At 35.0% G+C, this 17,171-nt stretch overlaps 1 protein-coding gene across 1 annotated transcript; it reads left to right on the plus strand.

Annotated features, from left to right (window-relative positions):
* The first annotated feature begins 1,682 nt into the window (after positions 1–1,682).
* On the plus strand, positions 1,683–5,269 carry LOC127074135 (elongation factor G-2, chloroplastic). Its single transcript, NM_001426837.1, has 4 exons — positions 1,683–2,063; positions 2,259–3,673; positions 4,044–4,556; positions 4,684–5,269. The coding sequence occupies exons 1-4, from the start codon at positions 1,820–1,822 to the stop codon at positions 4,849–4,851; spliced, it is 2,340 nt and encodes a 779-aa protein (NP_001413766.1). The 5' UTR covers positions 1,683–1,819; the 3' UTR covers positions 4,852–5,269.
* The last annotated feature ends 11,902 nt before the right edge of the window (positions 5,270–17,171 follow it).

A 17,171-nucleotide genomic window follows, 5' to 3' on the forward strand; every position in this document is an offset into this window, starting at 1 on the left:
TTGACATTCAGACAGTAGGCCTTGTGCCAGGTCTGTTATTCCCTTGATAAACAGACTGAAAATAAATACTGAGTTATAGAAGAACACCAACTGTTCTATTCCTCAGTATCTGCTGACAGGAATGAATGTCATAACGTCTAGTTTGACATTCAGTAAGTCCTGTATTAGCTAAACCTGCAGCATACTACTCAAGTATGTCATGACATCAGTCAAGACATCAGAGTACAGTTAGATGATCTAACACACAATGCAGTCAAACAAACATCTCCACAGCATGTCATGACATCAGTCAAGACATCAGAATCCAGCTAGTGTTTTACCATAAAATGCAACCAATCAAACATCTACACTAAGTCGTGTTCTCATTTTCTGAGGTGCGACACTGACCGTACGACCTTCATAGTCAGACGACTCCCTTGGAAGACATATGCTTCTACTCTGGATGGTTGGCTTATGGGTCACGTATGATGTATCCATATCCGCCTGAGCGAGTCATGCGCCAGTTCAGGTATATACGAGTTGCTCCAAGAGAACTATTCATGTCTGCTCCTCCCACTATGACCCATAGAGATGTATATGCCATGTATAATGATTTTCTTAATAATTTGGTATCGGATGAAACACGAGGCGTCATAGCTCCTAACAAATGGAGTTGTGCATAAAACCACGTCCAATGGTATTTCAATGCGGAGGGGGAACCACTAGGAAAACTCATTAGGAGATATTAGAGGAGTAACAAATTAGGGCAAATCATGTCAGTGATGTGTTACATGCATGTCATCGTATTGTGGATCTTGCACGAACATACATATGAGACTTTCTTGAAGGCTCTTCTGGAGGGCCATTGTAGATGCCATTCTTACTAAGGCACGAATGCCATTGAAGTACAAGAGGAATCGAAAGAATAGTTGATATGACATGCATAGTAGTATAGTATTTGGATTAGGGATTACATATATTATTATCGTTTTTTACATTGTTATTTTAGTTGTATTCTGAATTGATTAATTCATACATGACATTTTCATCTTGTGCATTAAGTGTATGGTCTAATTTATAAAAAAATATTATGATAATATAGTTATAATACATGGTCTATTACATCATTGTATTTCTAAAAAAATGACAAAATTTACTACCTATAAGGTGAATACGAAAGTGTGTATCAATATTTTGATATAGAGGTGCATCTCTGGATAAAATAATGTCAAAATAAGGGTGTCTCCGATAGAAAAAGATGGGACACATATAAGATGTATACAAAAATGTATCTCCAGACTAATGTCTAACAAAAAGAGGAGTGTGACTCATTTACGCATGTATTTGATGTAAATAGATACGTCTGAAAATATACTTTTAAATTCGTAAAAATATTTTATAATTTTTATAGGGTACTTTTCCTATAAGATATGAGAAGTAATAAAAAAAATGAATGGATAAAACCAGGTCCATAATTAATAGGGTTTAACCCTTGGCTTGAAAATTGAAATTACTATCTTTGTCCTCTACTCCCAAAAGATTGGGCTGATTGTTGTCCACGTTGCCTTTTGTCACACACCATGGAAAATGGATAGCTCTAACCTCAAATATTAATTACTAGTATTGTTAAATTTATATCTAAAAGAGCTAAAATTTGTTTGAAATAATTATCACTTGATAAATATTAATAATAATAATAATATGTGATAGTAGGATATATGAGAAATTTTTTGCATTTGAGTAACACAATCCGGTAGTTCTTACCGAAAACAAGAGGCCAGCGTCTCGTGTGTCTGGTTTTCTCTATCCCAAACCCCAACAACAACAAAGGGGGAGAATCATGGCAGAGTCGTTTCAAGTGGCCACTTCTTCTCTATGTAATCTCACCGGTTCTCACCGGAGGCCAATTCCTCTTTCTCGCTTCATGGCTTCAGGACCTGGTTTTCGCTCTCATCACTCCCTCTATTTCACTCGCTCTTCCTCTTCGCACTTCTTCGGGACTAATGCTAATTCCATTTCTTTCGCTTCACCTCGAGTTGCCCGAACAAGGAGAAGTTTTTCGGTTTTCGCCATGGCCACTGAGGGTATGTATCTCTTTCACTCTACTTTCTTGTGTTTTTTTAGTTTTCATTGTGCATTTCTTTGTTTCAATTTGTGAATTTAAGTTGGTTCCTTTCTTAGAAATACTTTAAAATAATCTTATAGTGTGAAAATCTCATTTCATTTTATGCCTCAGCTTACACATATGATGAGATGACCCTTTTTATCTTTCCTAATAGATGGCAAGCGTGCTGTCCCGTTGAAGGATTATCGCAACATTGGCATCATGGCTCACATAGACGCTGGAAAGACAACTACAACGGAAAGAATTCTGTTCTATACCGGAAGAAACTACAAAATTGGAGAGGTGCACGAGGGGACAGCCACAATGGACTGGATGGAACAGGAACAAGAAAGAGGGATTACAATTACTTCTGCTGCAACCACCACGTTTTGGGATAAGCACAGGATCAATATCATTGATACTCCGGGTCATGTTGACTTCACCTTAGAAGTGGAGCGTGCTCTTCGGGTGTTGGATGGAGCTATATGCTTGTTTGACAGTGTTGCTGGTGTGGAACCACAGTCAGAAACTGTGTGGAGGCAAGCGGATAGATACGGGGTCCCTCGGATTTGTTTTGTCAATAAAATGGACCGACTTGGAGCGAATTTTTTCCGAACAAGAGACATGATAGTGACGAATTTGGGTGCCAAACCACTTGTACTTCAACTACCGGTTGGGGCAGAGGATACCTTTAAGGGAGTTATTGATATTGTTAGGATGAAAGCTATAGTTTGGGGTGGAGAAGAGCTTGGTGCAAAGTTTTCTTATGAAGATATACCGGAAGATCTCCTAGAGCAGGCTCAGGATTACAGATCACAGATGATAGAAACCATAGTTGAGTTAGATGACGAGGTCATGGAGAACTACTTAGAAGGAGTTGAACCAGACGAAAAAACTATAAAAAGATTAATTAGAAAGGGGTCCATAGCAGCCACTTTTGTGCCAGTGTTGTGTGGGTCAGCTTTCAAAAACAAGGGAGTCCAACCGTTGCTAGATGCCGTAGTGGACTATCTACCATCACCACTTGATGTACCACCTATGAAGGGCACTGACCCTGAAAACCCGGAAACAATAATAGAAAGGATTGCAAGTGATGATGAAGCATTTTCTGGACTGGCTTTTAAGATCATGAGTGATTCATTTGTAGGCTCCCTTACGTTCGTCAGGGTGTATTCTGGAAAGCTAGCCGCAGGGTCTTATGTACTCAATTCAAACAAAGGGAAAAGGGAAAGAATTGGTAGACTTCTAGAAATGCATGCTAACAGTAGAGAAGACGTTAGAGTAGCTTTAACAGGAGATATTGTTGCTCTTGCTGGTTTAAAAGACACTATAACAGGTGAAACGTTGTGTGACCCTGAGAGTCCGGTCGTGCTTGAGCGGATGGACTTCCCTGATCCTGTGATTAAGATTGCAATTGAACCCAAAACTAAAGCTGATATTGACAAGATGGCAGCTGGTTTAGTCAAGCTTGCACAGGAAGACCCTTCTTTCCACTTCTCCCGTGATGAAGAGATAAATCAGACTGTCATTGAAGGAATGGGAGAATTGCATCTGGAAATCATTGTTGATCGCCTTAAAAGAGAATATAAGGTTATATTCTTTATTCTGACATGGTTGTGTATTTTTGCTCTCAAATTATCATTCATAAATTTAAGTTATTCATTCAATGTTGATGCTGTGCATGAATAGTTACAGTTCCAAATCCTAATAAAAAAGTACAGAGAGTGAATGGAAGAATTAAACGTAAAAAAAAAGATGCTTATGAGGCACGATTCTGATCCTTGATTAAATCCATATCTATCATCCGATCTAACATAATTATTTGTTATATGATTAGTCTTGGGCTAATTCCTTTTTCTTTCCTTCAGAAGTTTTATGTAACAATGTTTTTTTTTTAATGTTGATACGCAATAAGTATAAATTTTGTGAAGATCACATTATCTAACGTTTGTTCATGCAGGTAGAAGCTAATGTTGGAGCTCCCCAAGTAAACTACAGGGAAAGCATTTCCAAAATCTCACAAGTGAGGTATGTGCACAAGAAACAATCAGGCGGACAAGGTCAGTTTGCAGATATAACCGTACGGTTTGAACCCATGGACCCAGGGAGTGGATATGAATTCAAGAGTGAAATCAAAGGAGGTGTAGTTCCAAAAGAATACGTTCCTGGAGTGGTTAAAGGATTGGAAGAGTGTATGAGCAATGGTGTTCTAGCCGGCTTTCCGGTTGTCGATGTACGCGCAGTACTTGTGGATGGTACTTACCATGATGTGGATTCAAGTGTGCTGGCTTTCCAGTTGGCAGCAAGAGGAGCTTTTCGGGAAGGAATAAGAAAAGCCGGACCGAGAATGCTCGAACCTGTAATGAAAGTTGAAGTTGTTACTCCTGAAGAACATTTAGGAGATGTAATTGGTGATCTCAACTCAAGAAGAGGTCAGATCAACAGTTTTGGTGACAAACCAGGTGGACTTAAGGTAAGTTACAAAACCTTGTTCTCCATTTTCATTTACTGAATTTGAAGGTATGGCTTAATATCTGGTGCCTGTGTTGTCTAATTTAGAACTGAACATTGTTTTCTTCCTTTGGTGATGGTGAAAACAGGTGGTTGATTCACTAGTACCTCTTGCTGAGATGTTTCAGTATGTCAGTACACTTAGAGGGATGACAAAGGGTCGTGCATCCTATACAATGCAATTAGCCATGTTTGATGTGGTACCTCAACACATTCAGAATCAACTTGCAACAAAAGTGCAAGAAGTTGCTGCTTAATTTTGCTGTATTATCTTCCCTTTGATACCTGTATTATGTTCATTGTCTTATAGTTGTATTCTTTGGGGGTATTTTTTATTGTAATTTTTCATGTACTTATACAAGGTTAGCCGAAAAAGAACATTCAGAAGGAAAAAGAAAACGACACGATTTTCTCTTTCATGAACTTTTTCAGGGCAAATTTTGCTGTATTTTTGTTTGGAGAATGTTAGGTCTGAAAACTTGGATTTTGCAGAATCATCTAATTCTCAAAAACACATTTATTTACCCATCTGTAGTTTGTCCCCATGTTAGACATTGGTAGGACAACAATTTTACATGCCTCAATCACTCATCTATTCTCTTTCACAACACATAAGTTCACACAAATTTAACTAAATATAGCAAATAGACAAGCTGGCTATTTCTGAGATTTTAGTAAAAAAGAAAAAAGAGAATTTGTTTTTAGTAAGTATATTTTGTGCATGGTAAGCTGACTGTTGGCACATGGAATGAGTTTGTGATCTGTGATTGATGCAAACCTATTGAACCCTAACTAAAACAAGCGATATAAAGAAACTGCAAAAACAATTACAACTAGACCTTTTTTAATACATTAGTGATATTAAAAAAATAATACTTTTGTTGAATATTGTCTTTGCTACTTTTTCAAGGGAGCTAGAGCATAAAAAAATATACACGATGTGATTCTCAATAATTTTTTTTCAAATTCCATATTTTAAAATTCACATTCGTGACCGTTTTGAATAGACGTAACATATGGATTTTTTTTCCGTTTTGGATAACCTTAACTAGTTTTCGAAAAGTAACAAACATATTCTTTTTATGAAAAGGAAAAACATTCAGGTATAACGAGAATAGTCATCCACATTATAAGTGCATAGTAATTACCACAGAAATCCATGGTTCTAGATGAGCTAAAAATGTTCATATGTAAAACTTGTAAAGGTGTAGCGGTAGAAATAATGTTTTTGGATTTAAAAGAAACATTTACTTATTTACCCTTTTGAATTATGACACACATTGCACAACTAATTATTTTCAAAACTTAAGTTTGGTAATACCGATTACTAATTCCTTTCAGACTATTGAAGTAAATGCAATCGCGATTAGATTGTAACAGTAACAAGGGGTGCGTAGAGCACAATTGATTGACTTGCGTTTTTATTTGCAAAATTATTGACTTGACTAACACTTAATAAATATAATGATAAAGATGATTAAGTATCCCTTTCGAATCATCAACTCGTGCGCATGTATTTGTGAAAGAAATCTCATGAGTGAAATCTATAATGACTATTTTAATTATGATTTTTTATAAAACACAAATTTACAAGCATGCAGCTGCCAAGGTGCTAGGGGTAGGGATAGCAAAAAAACTGTACCCATGGATACCCACGAGTAAAACCCATCACGAGAATGGGTTGCATAGTTTAATGGATATCTAAGGGTAAAATAAACAAATATTTAATTACCAGGTTACGAGAACATATACAGATTTTATGGTACTCGTGCCCGCAGATATCCATGTTTATTATTAATTAGAAATATTACTTAAATATACTTTAAAATTATTATACTTGATAAATTATTTTTATTAGTAATCATTTGATTTAACTTGATAATCATCTCCTTCTCACTTAAAATCCTAGTTGCGTATGTTTTTCTTCCGCTTATTCTTCAAAAGTTATACACATAATTTTCTATTTATATCATATAAGAACAAATTTAGTAAATTACAATTAAAAGAAAAAGGTATCCATGGGTATTTGTAAATTCCCGTGGATATCTCAAAATTTGTGAATACCCGTCTGAGAGATACCCGCACGAGTATGGGGTGAATACGGGTATCATATTTATCAAATGAGGCGGGTAGCGGGGACTAATACTCGTGCCTATGGACACCCATTGTCATCCTTAGTTGGGATTATCCAATCCTAACAGACAATGATTTTATAACACGTAAATAAGAAGACTATTTTATAAAACACAGTTTTAAAACCTTGCAACCCCATGTATTGGGGATATCCAATCATAAAGCAATCTTCTTCGTCAGAAGCAACCCTCCATGTGCCTAGAGTATCCTATCGTAACTGATAAAGGTTTTATAACACATAAAACTAGATAAATGGTTGAGATTATTCCTGTCGAGACTTGAACAATAATTACAATCCCATAATTGTATTAATCAGATGAGCAAATCTCCGTGCTATGTCTCATTTTGGATCTAAATTAATACTCCAAATTCCATAGGTGGAAGAAAATATTAAACTCAAATAAAAAAATTCCAACCTTGTAATAATAAGATTCTTTGATTTTAAACCTTTGTGACTTCTAACTCACCAGTTAAGCTTATGTGGCACACATACTTTGTAATTTTAGTCCTTCAGCTGAAAAATATTTTGATATGACATTTATTTATATAACTGATAATTATATCCAAACCAAAATGTATTTTGTAATTTCATCTTCTTTCTATTTTGTCTCCTCTCATTTTCCTTAACTTAGAAATTCACATTATCTCGAAGAGAAGAAAATAGATGAATAAGGAGAAGTGCATGGGGTGAACAACGCCATTGAAGATGGAACTTGCTTGATTTCATCGAGTGGTTCGGGGAGAGGCGCTGAGGGATATATTTTGGTTTGGAAGATAACGTTTCCTATTTTTGTTATATGTCTTGTTTTTGTTTAGTTATTAGTATGTCTTTCCAATGTTATTGTAAAATGAAAACTGAGTCCCTTCAATGTTGTTTTCTTCACAGAGTGGGTTTGTTAGGGATAATACCATATTTTATAGAGGTGAAGTTTAAACAATTATTTCTAAACAAGGTTATAAAAAGTGAGGTATTTTGGGATAGTTAATTTGGTACTTGGATGATATTATGATAAAAAGGAATTTAATGTTTTGAATAAACATGATGAAATATAGGACTTTTTTTGTGGAAGTGAATATGTATGATTGTGATGTTGATGTTGCAACACATGTTATGGGTAACAAAATTGTTTGTTATATCAAAGTTGAGAATAATGTGAAGGATACTAATGTGAAAGTAAACGAATATTAATGATTTGATTTTAATTAAAGTAATATTGATGGAGAAAATGATGAAGAATGAAGTATGGAATGTAGTGATGATGATGCTAAATGTGTGTGGTTTGATGATAGTGAGGATGACAAAGACATTACATTCATTAATGTTTTTGAGGTGATTAAAGTGGATCAACAATTTTTTTTCTAATAAGTTTTAAATCAAAGGGAAGTCATATAGAGTCAAGGTTTATGGTTCAAAGTCACATATGAAGAAACTATCCTCCAAAAAGAAGTATAATTTTCTAAAATAAGTATCTGTGACTAAGGGTTCAAAAAAAAGTTCAAGAAGAGGAGAAATACTTCCCTAATATGAAAAATTTACGAAGGATCAACTAATTAATGATTATGAATTTAAGTTAGGAATTCAATTTAATCTATTCTCCGATTTTAAAGATGCAACTATTGAATGACCTATTTTAAATGCAATGAAAGTTACATTTTTAAAGATGAAAGTTATAGGGTACTAGTAGTATCACTACTATAAATAATCCAATTTCATCTTGGATGCGAAGGTGATATAACATCGGTTAAGCAAGCGAGGTAACGAAGGGCGACATGAAAACCTGTCATTTTATTCTTTGATTTTTAAATAATCGAGGAGAAAAGTGGCACTCGTCATGAGTTCGACCCCTAACAACTGCAAGCGCTACTTTTCACCTCGGTTTTAAACAATAACCGATGGGTAAATTCCTGTTTACAAAATTTTAGTTTTAACCTGTTTTATTTTCGTTTTAATCTGCAAAACATCAAATTTGTTGATAAATTCTAAATCTTCCCCATCATCACCAACAACAACAACAATAACAACAAAAACAAAATCAATAGAATTCTTAAACATTAAATCTCAATAACAAAAAGAACAACAACAATAACAACATCAACAAAATCCATAGAAAAACTTTAAACGTTAAATCTTAACAACAACAACAACAACAATAACAACAACAACAACAACAAAATAAAGAAAATCAATAGAATCATTAAATATTGAATTTTAACAACAAAAATAATATTAAACATTTTACTTGATACAACTACAACTCACATTAATAAGTTACTTTCATGCTTTTCTAACTAACATTAAACATTTTTAACAAGAAATTAATAGAGAAAAGATTGCATTAAGAAGTCAATCTTGGAATATTTTTCTGTTCTTGCTTTCATTATAATTTGTTTTCAATATGCTAAGTTTAAATTTCTATACTTTGCATCCAAAATGGATAATTGTGGATGTCACGTTTTGATTGGTTAGTGAGAGTTTCACATAGATCACTAATGTTTCATGTGGATTGATGAGTTGACAATGTGTTGAGCATTATTACTTTATAAATGGATGATAAAGATTCGTTAATTAATTTTTTCTTCAAATTGATCATAAATAAAATAAAATACGCTACATCATCCATCGGTTTCCAAAAAATCAAATATGAAGTAATAAGTTAAAAAAGATTTTTAAAAAATAAATTAAAAAGTGATAAAATATAGTTGTTGAGATTCGAAGGCATGTCCTCTAAATACTTTATCTCTCAGTTTTCAACTCAACTGAGATAAAAGTTTATAAAAACAATTTAAACAAAAATTAAAAGATGATAAAATATAGTTGTTGAGATTCGAAGACGTGTCCTCTAAATACTTTACCCCTCAGTTTTTAGCCCAACCGAAGTAATAAATCATAAAAAAATTAAAAGGTGTTAAAATATAGGTGCTAGGATTTGAAGTCGTGTCCTCTAAATACTTTATCCCTTGATTTCCAGTCAACCAAGTGAATATATGGTATTTAAAAATAAAATAAAATGTGGCGCGTCTATGGTTTACACATCGATTTTTTGTTGGGTGAGGTGGAAATTATGTCATAAAATGTATTATTTGTAATAGTGTATGCAAGAGAAAATTTGATTTTTAACATCTTCACTTTTTATCATACTTTCAATCTGCATATAGGATATTAAGTTTACGTCCTAATTGTCATACCCCTATTTTGTTCGGGTAGTTTAAAAACTTTCATTAGCATTCATAACCAGAGAACATGATGCATATACTCAAAACTCAGGGATCTCTACTTGATCAAAGCTTCATAAAACCTAATCATGTCTATCATTCTTTGTATGGCTTCCCAACCTTAAGTTCTTCTAAACTCTTCATCATTCATGGCTTGATTTCATTTTCCTGGGTTCATTCAGTATGTACTTATTCATGGCCATTGGTTCTAGTCTAAGTTCTTGGTCCCATAAAATTTCATCTGTTTCCTTCATCTCTGGCGTTTCATCTGATTATTTCCCTGTCCATAGCCCATGACTTGTTCATGCATTGGTTATGCTCATTTCATCTGATTACTTCAAGTACATGGTTTATTCTTAGTTTATTCACTTTGTGTCCTTTGAATTACGCAGTCTCATTTCTAGTTGGTTCTTGCTAAGGAATATGGTTTCATTTAAGTCTTGCACCATCCATACATGTCCCATGGTTTATTCATGGTTCTTTCATTGTTTATTCATGGATCTTTGGTTTAAGTTGTAGTCATGGTCACATGTTCATTTTCAATGTATTGCACTTCAAAAGTCAATTCAAGTCATTCCCATACAATGTCATTCGAATCCATTCGTTCATAAATAATTACCAAACGATAAATTTCATTTATACATTGATCATTCCAAATTCATACGTACAAAAATTACAAGTTTGACTATTTTTCTGAACAATTGACTTTTCGGTCAAATCAATTGACCAAAGTCAACTAACCTACATTAACCACCATAAGACTTAACCTAATCCATCTTGTTTGGTTCATCATCTAATTCCATGCTCCCACTTTGATTTCTTCAAAGACAAGTCACATTTGTTTATGGCATGCCTACAAAATTAACCAAGCCAAGGAATTATTACATACAACAAACATGTCCATAATTCATCCAAATAATCCAAACAAATCCAAGTATACATGAGTACACACATGACTAAAAAGCATGAACGTTACCTAGCATGCTACTGTTTCAAGTTTATCATCATGAGCAAACTTACATTAACGATAACTTGCAACCACACACCATGAAACATGAACCAACAGACAACACATTTGGCGAGTCAGCGGATCCTATATCACAGAACCAACAAGCATAACACCACTCATTACAAACCATAAAAAGCCTATTATTTGAAAAACTACAAAATTTGGTATTGTTGACCAAAATCAACCCCAACCTTTTTCATCCCAAATCCCCATCCTAATTCTAATCACATCTTCAAAATCCATTTTGATCCTTGGTTGGCCATTGGTTTATGAATGCTTCGAATTCCAATCTTGATACCATAAACTTAGCAAAGAGATGAATAAACCACTATGGGAGTGAAAACCATGCTGCAAAATGCACCATTTATATGAGCTTCGTAACATACATTACCTGCAATACATCCATAAAACCATGAGAACCATGATTCGTAACCGTATATGTAGATGATAAGACCTGCTACATAAAAGCAAAGGCATAACGAATGCCACGAGCTTCCATGACAAAACCTAAACCATGACCATACCATATCTAAGTTAGAACTTGGTTTATGCACATGGACAAGATGTGGCAAAGTGCAGTGCAATTTCAAGTCTGGACACGAACACTTACCGACTTGCTACAAAGTCACAAAGAAAAACCATGAAAACAAGTTGCAGAACCACATGAAGATAAAACCACCATGTCATATCAGTCCAACAAGACCATTATGCATTTAAGCCAATTACAAGTCAGGACATTGGAATAAAACCAGAGCACATAAACAATTCCATACTCACATACAAAAAAAATCGAATTTACAAGATGACGTCATACCAAAAAGAGGGGATCACTCGAGTTTCAAACGGATCAAAATGCATCACTAAAGACAAAATACGAAATGGATCACAACAAATTCAAGGATTCATAGTTTGGTCCCCACCAAATCTGAGATAAATTTGATTCTAACAGAATGATTCCATTCTCCTTGCCAGCATACAATAGGTACATACTCCCAAGACCTAATCATTCCCTCTATAAGTAGAGGATTCCAATCATTGAGAAAGGTGAGGAGAACACTAGCATCGTTACCCTGCTAAAAAATCGGCCCACAAATTCACCAAAGCTTAAAACCAACATCTGCTTAGAGTTTCTCATTGGAACTCTGAGGTAGTTGAGCTATACCTTACAATAGAGATCTCAGCGCAACAAATAACACACACAACATTGGAAGGAAGCGAACAAGTGCGAATAGAAAAATTAGAAGAAGATCAAGGTGGAGAAAGAAGAGAGGCGGGGCAAGAGAGAGAGAATCAAAGTTTACCGTGCATTACCTGAGATTCGTCAAAAATTCGTCGGAGTCTGAACAAACAAAAGCTTCAAATCGGTACATTTCTTTACTGTTTTGTTTCCATATAACTCACTTCTGAACTTTTCCTAATCGAAACCCTTTTGATATGATGTATTAACTTGATGTAAACTTTTGAAACCGAACGGTTAAGGTTCTCTTTTTTTGCTTGTTTTTTTAGATGTAGTTGTTGCTACTTTTGTTTGTTTTGTTTCCATCTTGTTTGGGCAGGAAGTTGGTTTGATCCTTGGGCTTGCTGCATGGCATTCATCAAAGTGGCAAGCTGTCCAATCTGTATCTGCAAAGCCTGAATACTGGAATCTATTCGTTGCTGAAATTGGAGATTGTTCACAGCCATTTGTTTGACAAGATCCTCTAATGAAGGTCCGGAAGGTGCAGAGGCGGAGACTTGAGGAGTGGTTTGTGGTTGTGGCAGGGGTATGACTAATTGTTGTTGGGTGGGCTGCTGGTTTCCATATCGAAGGTTTGGATGGTTCCTCCAATTGGGGTGATATTTGTTGGTGGACAAGTCAAGAATGTTGTACCCTTTCTGATTGTTGCTTTGGTTAAAAAAGTTAGCTGCATATGCTTGAGGCAACTGAGTGATCGACTCATGTTGAAGAATAGGACATGTGTCAGTTGGATGTTCAGTAGAAGTACAAATACCACACAACTTTGCTCTTTGAGGTTTACTCACTGCCATTTGTTTCACTAAAGAAGTAAGCTCTTCAATTCTGGTTTCTAAAGCCTTGTTGGAAGAGGAGACCTGAATGTCATTCACTCATTTTGTTTGGACCATAGAATTATTTCTAGTTGTGAACTGTTGGGAGTTGAATGACATGTTCTCAATCAGGGCTTTGGCAGCAACTGGAGTTTTATCGACAAGTGCTCCACCACTAGCAGCATCAAGAATGTTTCTATCTATTGGTAACAATCCCTAATAGAAATACTGAATAAGCAATTGTTCGGTAATTTGATGTTGAGGGAAGCTGGATACTAATTGTTTGAATCTCTCCCAATACTCAGTCAATGACTCATTTCCCTGTCTAATACCACATATTTCTTTTCAGATTGATGCAACCCTGGAGGCAGGAAAGTATCTCTCTAGGAAGACTCTCTTCAAATCATTCCAAGTCGTGACAAAATTCGGCTCAAGATAATATAACCAATCCTTGACAGCACCCTGTAGTGAAAACAGGAAGGCTCTCATCTTGATGTGATCTTCGGTGATTCCTTCAGGTCTCAATGGTGTAAAGCAAACAACCTGAAATTCCTTAAGATGCTTATGCAGATCCTCACCTGCAAGACCACTAAACCTTGGCAACAAGTGTATTAAACCAGATTTCAACTCAAAAGGAACAGTAATATCAACATATTCAATACATAAACCATTATAATTCATATCAGGAGCAGCAAGTTGCCTTAGTGTTCTTTGTTCAACCATGTTATTAAAATCAAGTTTAGAATCAAAATCAAATAAGTTATGCAAATAGTCAGAATCAGAATCGCTAACGGGCGGTGAACTAGTGCTAGCTTGATTTGCTCTACAGCCTGCGTGCAAGGCTCTCTCTGTCTCAGGATCAAAATAAAAAAGATCAGAACAACCAGACGTAGTAGCCAGAACTAATGCAACAACAAATGCGAAAATGCCAACAATATCCCTATTAGGCAGAAACAAAAAAAAGAAGAAATATGATCAAAATAAATTCAAAAAAATAAAAAAACAAAAAATTTAATCTAATTAGATGAAATAAAAATTTTGGATTTTTTTTGGAATTTTTTCGAGACTATGAAAACAGTAAAAAATTCATAAAAAATAGAAAAAAGATGAATTTGAGAATTTGAGGGTGGTTTCCCATAACTCTTTCTAAGAGTAGGGGACTAATGATCGCACAATTTTTATGCTCCTAGTAGACAAAACAAAATTTGAATCGAACATAATTTTTTAGAAAATCGGGTTTTCGGACCAGGTCGGACGAACGAACGCGAATTGGCCCAAACAGCAAATCGGAGGGGCCAAAACACTACAATCGACACCTATGACTCAACTAACGATTAAAAACAACAAGAATCCCCGACAACGACGCCAATTTGATCCGCTGTCGCGCACGGGTCAAAACGAGTAATTAGAAAACTGTAGTTTAGCGGAAGCGACAACTCAAGTATCGTATCGCAAGGATTCTTGTATTATTGTTAACCTAATGAAATCGATTTAAGGGGGGTTTATGTTTTAGTGATCAATTTAGAAAACAAAGAAAAAAAGTGATTATAAAATAAGCCAATCTACTATTTTTGGTTTCCGGCTAATCATTGGTTTTTACCTACCAATTCCCTAAGCGGCTTCGATCTCTATTCGATTCAATTTCGATTGATAAGCGCAATAGATATATGACAAATTTATATTCCTATATTCCAAATTAAGCAAACGGATGAATACAATCATGAATTAAGCAAACATGATTTACAAACGCAATTCAACGACAAAGCGACGAAAACGACGATTAACAGTTAGGAATGCAATCATACGAATTTAATCAAAACCATTCCATAAAATACAGATTAATAAAATGAAATTTCATAGAATAGAATTGAAAGAGAACGAAATTAAATTGATAGAATAAAAACCTTAAAGCCTTGGAAATTCAATTACAGCAGATTGACTCTAAAAGATTAGTTCCTCTTCATGATCGCACAAAAGCAAAAAGTTATCGTGAATAAGGTGTGTTTGCTACAGTACCGTGCCTACCCTTTTAAACAAAATAAGGGTTTCACTTATCATTCAAACTAGGCCGGAAAACCTAAATTTGGCCCAACAAATGGCCCAAAAGAAATTATTTCCTAAAGTACGAAACTTCAACGAATTATTTGAGATGTCTACACTCCGAATCAGCTTTTGGATTCAACACTAAAGTTGTAGCCCTTTCTCTTAACTTTCCAATGCATGTTAGAATGCGCAAAACGACATTCTGTAGCTCAAGTTATGATCTAAACAGTTGACAGGTATCAAATAACCGCTAAAATTGAAAATAGCAAACGAAAATAGATTAAAGGCAAACATGAACTTAAATCTAAAAACATAATAGAATAGTAAAATAAGAAAAATAAACTAGATAAATGCCTAAGTACAATTATAGAAGAATGTGCATCAAAATGCACTGATCAATGCAACTTATACACTTACCTTACTTCCTTCTGTATCACAAACCCAGGAGGTTGTGTGACATGAACTTCTTCGTATTAGGGACCATTAAAAAATCGTGATATCACTTCTAAGTGAAATGTCAACCAACCTTGCTTGCATGCCAAGGCTACAATCAATATGATAGTATCCAATCTTACGACATGTGCATATACTTCAGAGTAATCGAGTCCTGCTCTTTGAAGAAATTCTTGAGCTACCAATCTCGCCTTATGTCTTGCTATCGACCCATTAACATTGTGCTTCAGCTTGAACACCCACTTTACTTCTATAGTTTATTTATGTGCTGGTAATTCGAATAACTCCCATGTGTTGTTTCTTTCAATTTCTTGTAACTCTTTGACCATAACGGACTTCCACTTCATATTCTTTACAACCTCTCTATAGTTGATTGGTTCAACACATATAAGTAAAGAAAAATGAACTAATTCTCCATCTGGTGTGACTTCATCATCCCTAGTCACTTTGTAGTCTTGAAGTCTTGTTGGATGAATTCCAGTTCTTTGAGGTCTCTTGCTTGTGCTAGCCATACCCTATTAGACTTCGACTATGTCGAGAATGTTAGAAACTACTTCGACTGGAATATCGATAATTGCTTCGACTTCGGCTTCATCGGTTTCTTCATCGACACCATAGCTCATCAAGGGCTTGTTAATTGGATAACAAAAATTCCAATCCCAGGCAGGATTTTCATCAATAACAATATCTCAACTCATCACGATCTTCTCATTGATTGGATGGAATAGCCTGTATACTCCAGTTTTGTGATATCCTACTAGAATCATAGGTTCACCATTGTCATCAAGCTTCCTTCTTCTCGCATTAGAAACATGTTTGTAACAAATAGAATCAAACACCTTCAAATGACTTATTAATGATTATTTTCCACTCGATACTTCTTCAGGAACTTCGTTCTTCAGCTTCTTGGTTGGGTGCTTGTTCATAATATAAATAGTAGTGGAAACAACTTCACCCCATAAGGATTTAGGAAAATTTTTCTACTTCAACATGAATCTCGCCATGTCCAATATGATCATGTTTCTTCTTTATGCTATTCCATTATATTGAGGCATATAAGGAGCAATTACCTTATGATAAATATCATGTTCTGCACAGAATTCTTCAAACATCTTTGATGTATACTCTCCACCTCCATCTGTTCGTAGAACCTTGATCTTCTTTTCACTCTGGTTTTTGACAAGTATTTCGAATCTCTTAAAGATTGCAAATACTCTGTCCTTCCGCTTGATCACACAGATCCAAAGCTTTCGACTATACTCATCGACAAATGAGACAAAATACATGTTTCCATCGATGGCATGATCCTTAAATGGTCCACATACATATGAATGTAATACTTCTAGTATGCAAGAGGATCTCATTGGCATAGTCGAAACGAAAGACTTTCTAGATTGCTTTTCGACTAAGCAACCTTCACATAGTTTGTTAGGCATCTCAAGACTTGGTATACTAATTACCATATCTTGAGTAATCAGTTGATTGAGTGATCGGAAGTTAAAATGTCCACACCTCAAATGCCACAATCAACTATGCTTGTGGTTGACAACAATTTTTAGACATTGTACTTTAGTCGAAGTGATCATGGTCTTGAATGTCATATTCTTCAACAAAGGAGATTTCAAGACCAAATTATTCTTAGTGTCGAGCAGTTCCAAGGCTCATATTTCATAGTTATTG

This window comes from Lathyrus oleraceus, chromosome 4, assembly GCF_024323335.1.
Source record: "Lathyrus oleraceus cultivar Zhongwan6 chromosome 4, CAAS_Psat_ZW6_1.0, whole genome shotgun sequence".
Lineage (NCBI taxonomy): Eukaryota > Viridiplantae > Streptophyta > Magnoliopsida > Fabales > Fabaceae > Lathyrus > Lathyrus oleraceus.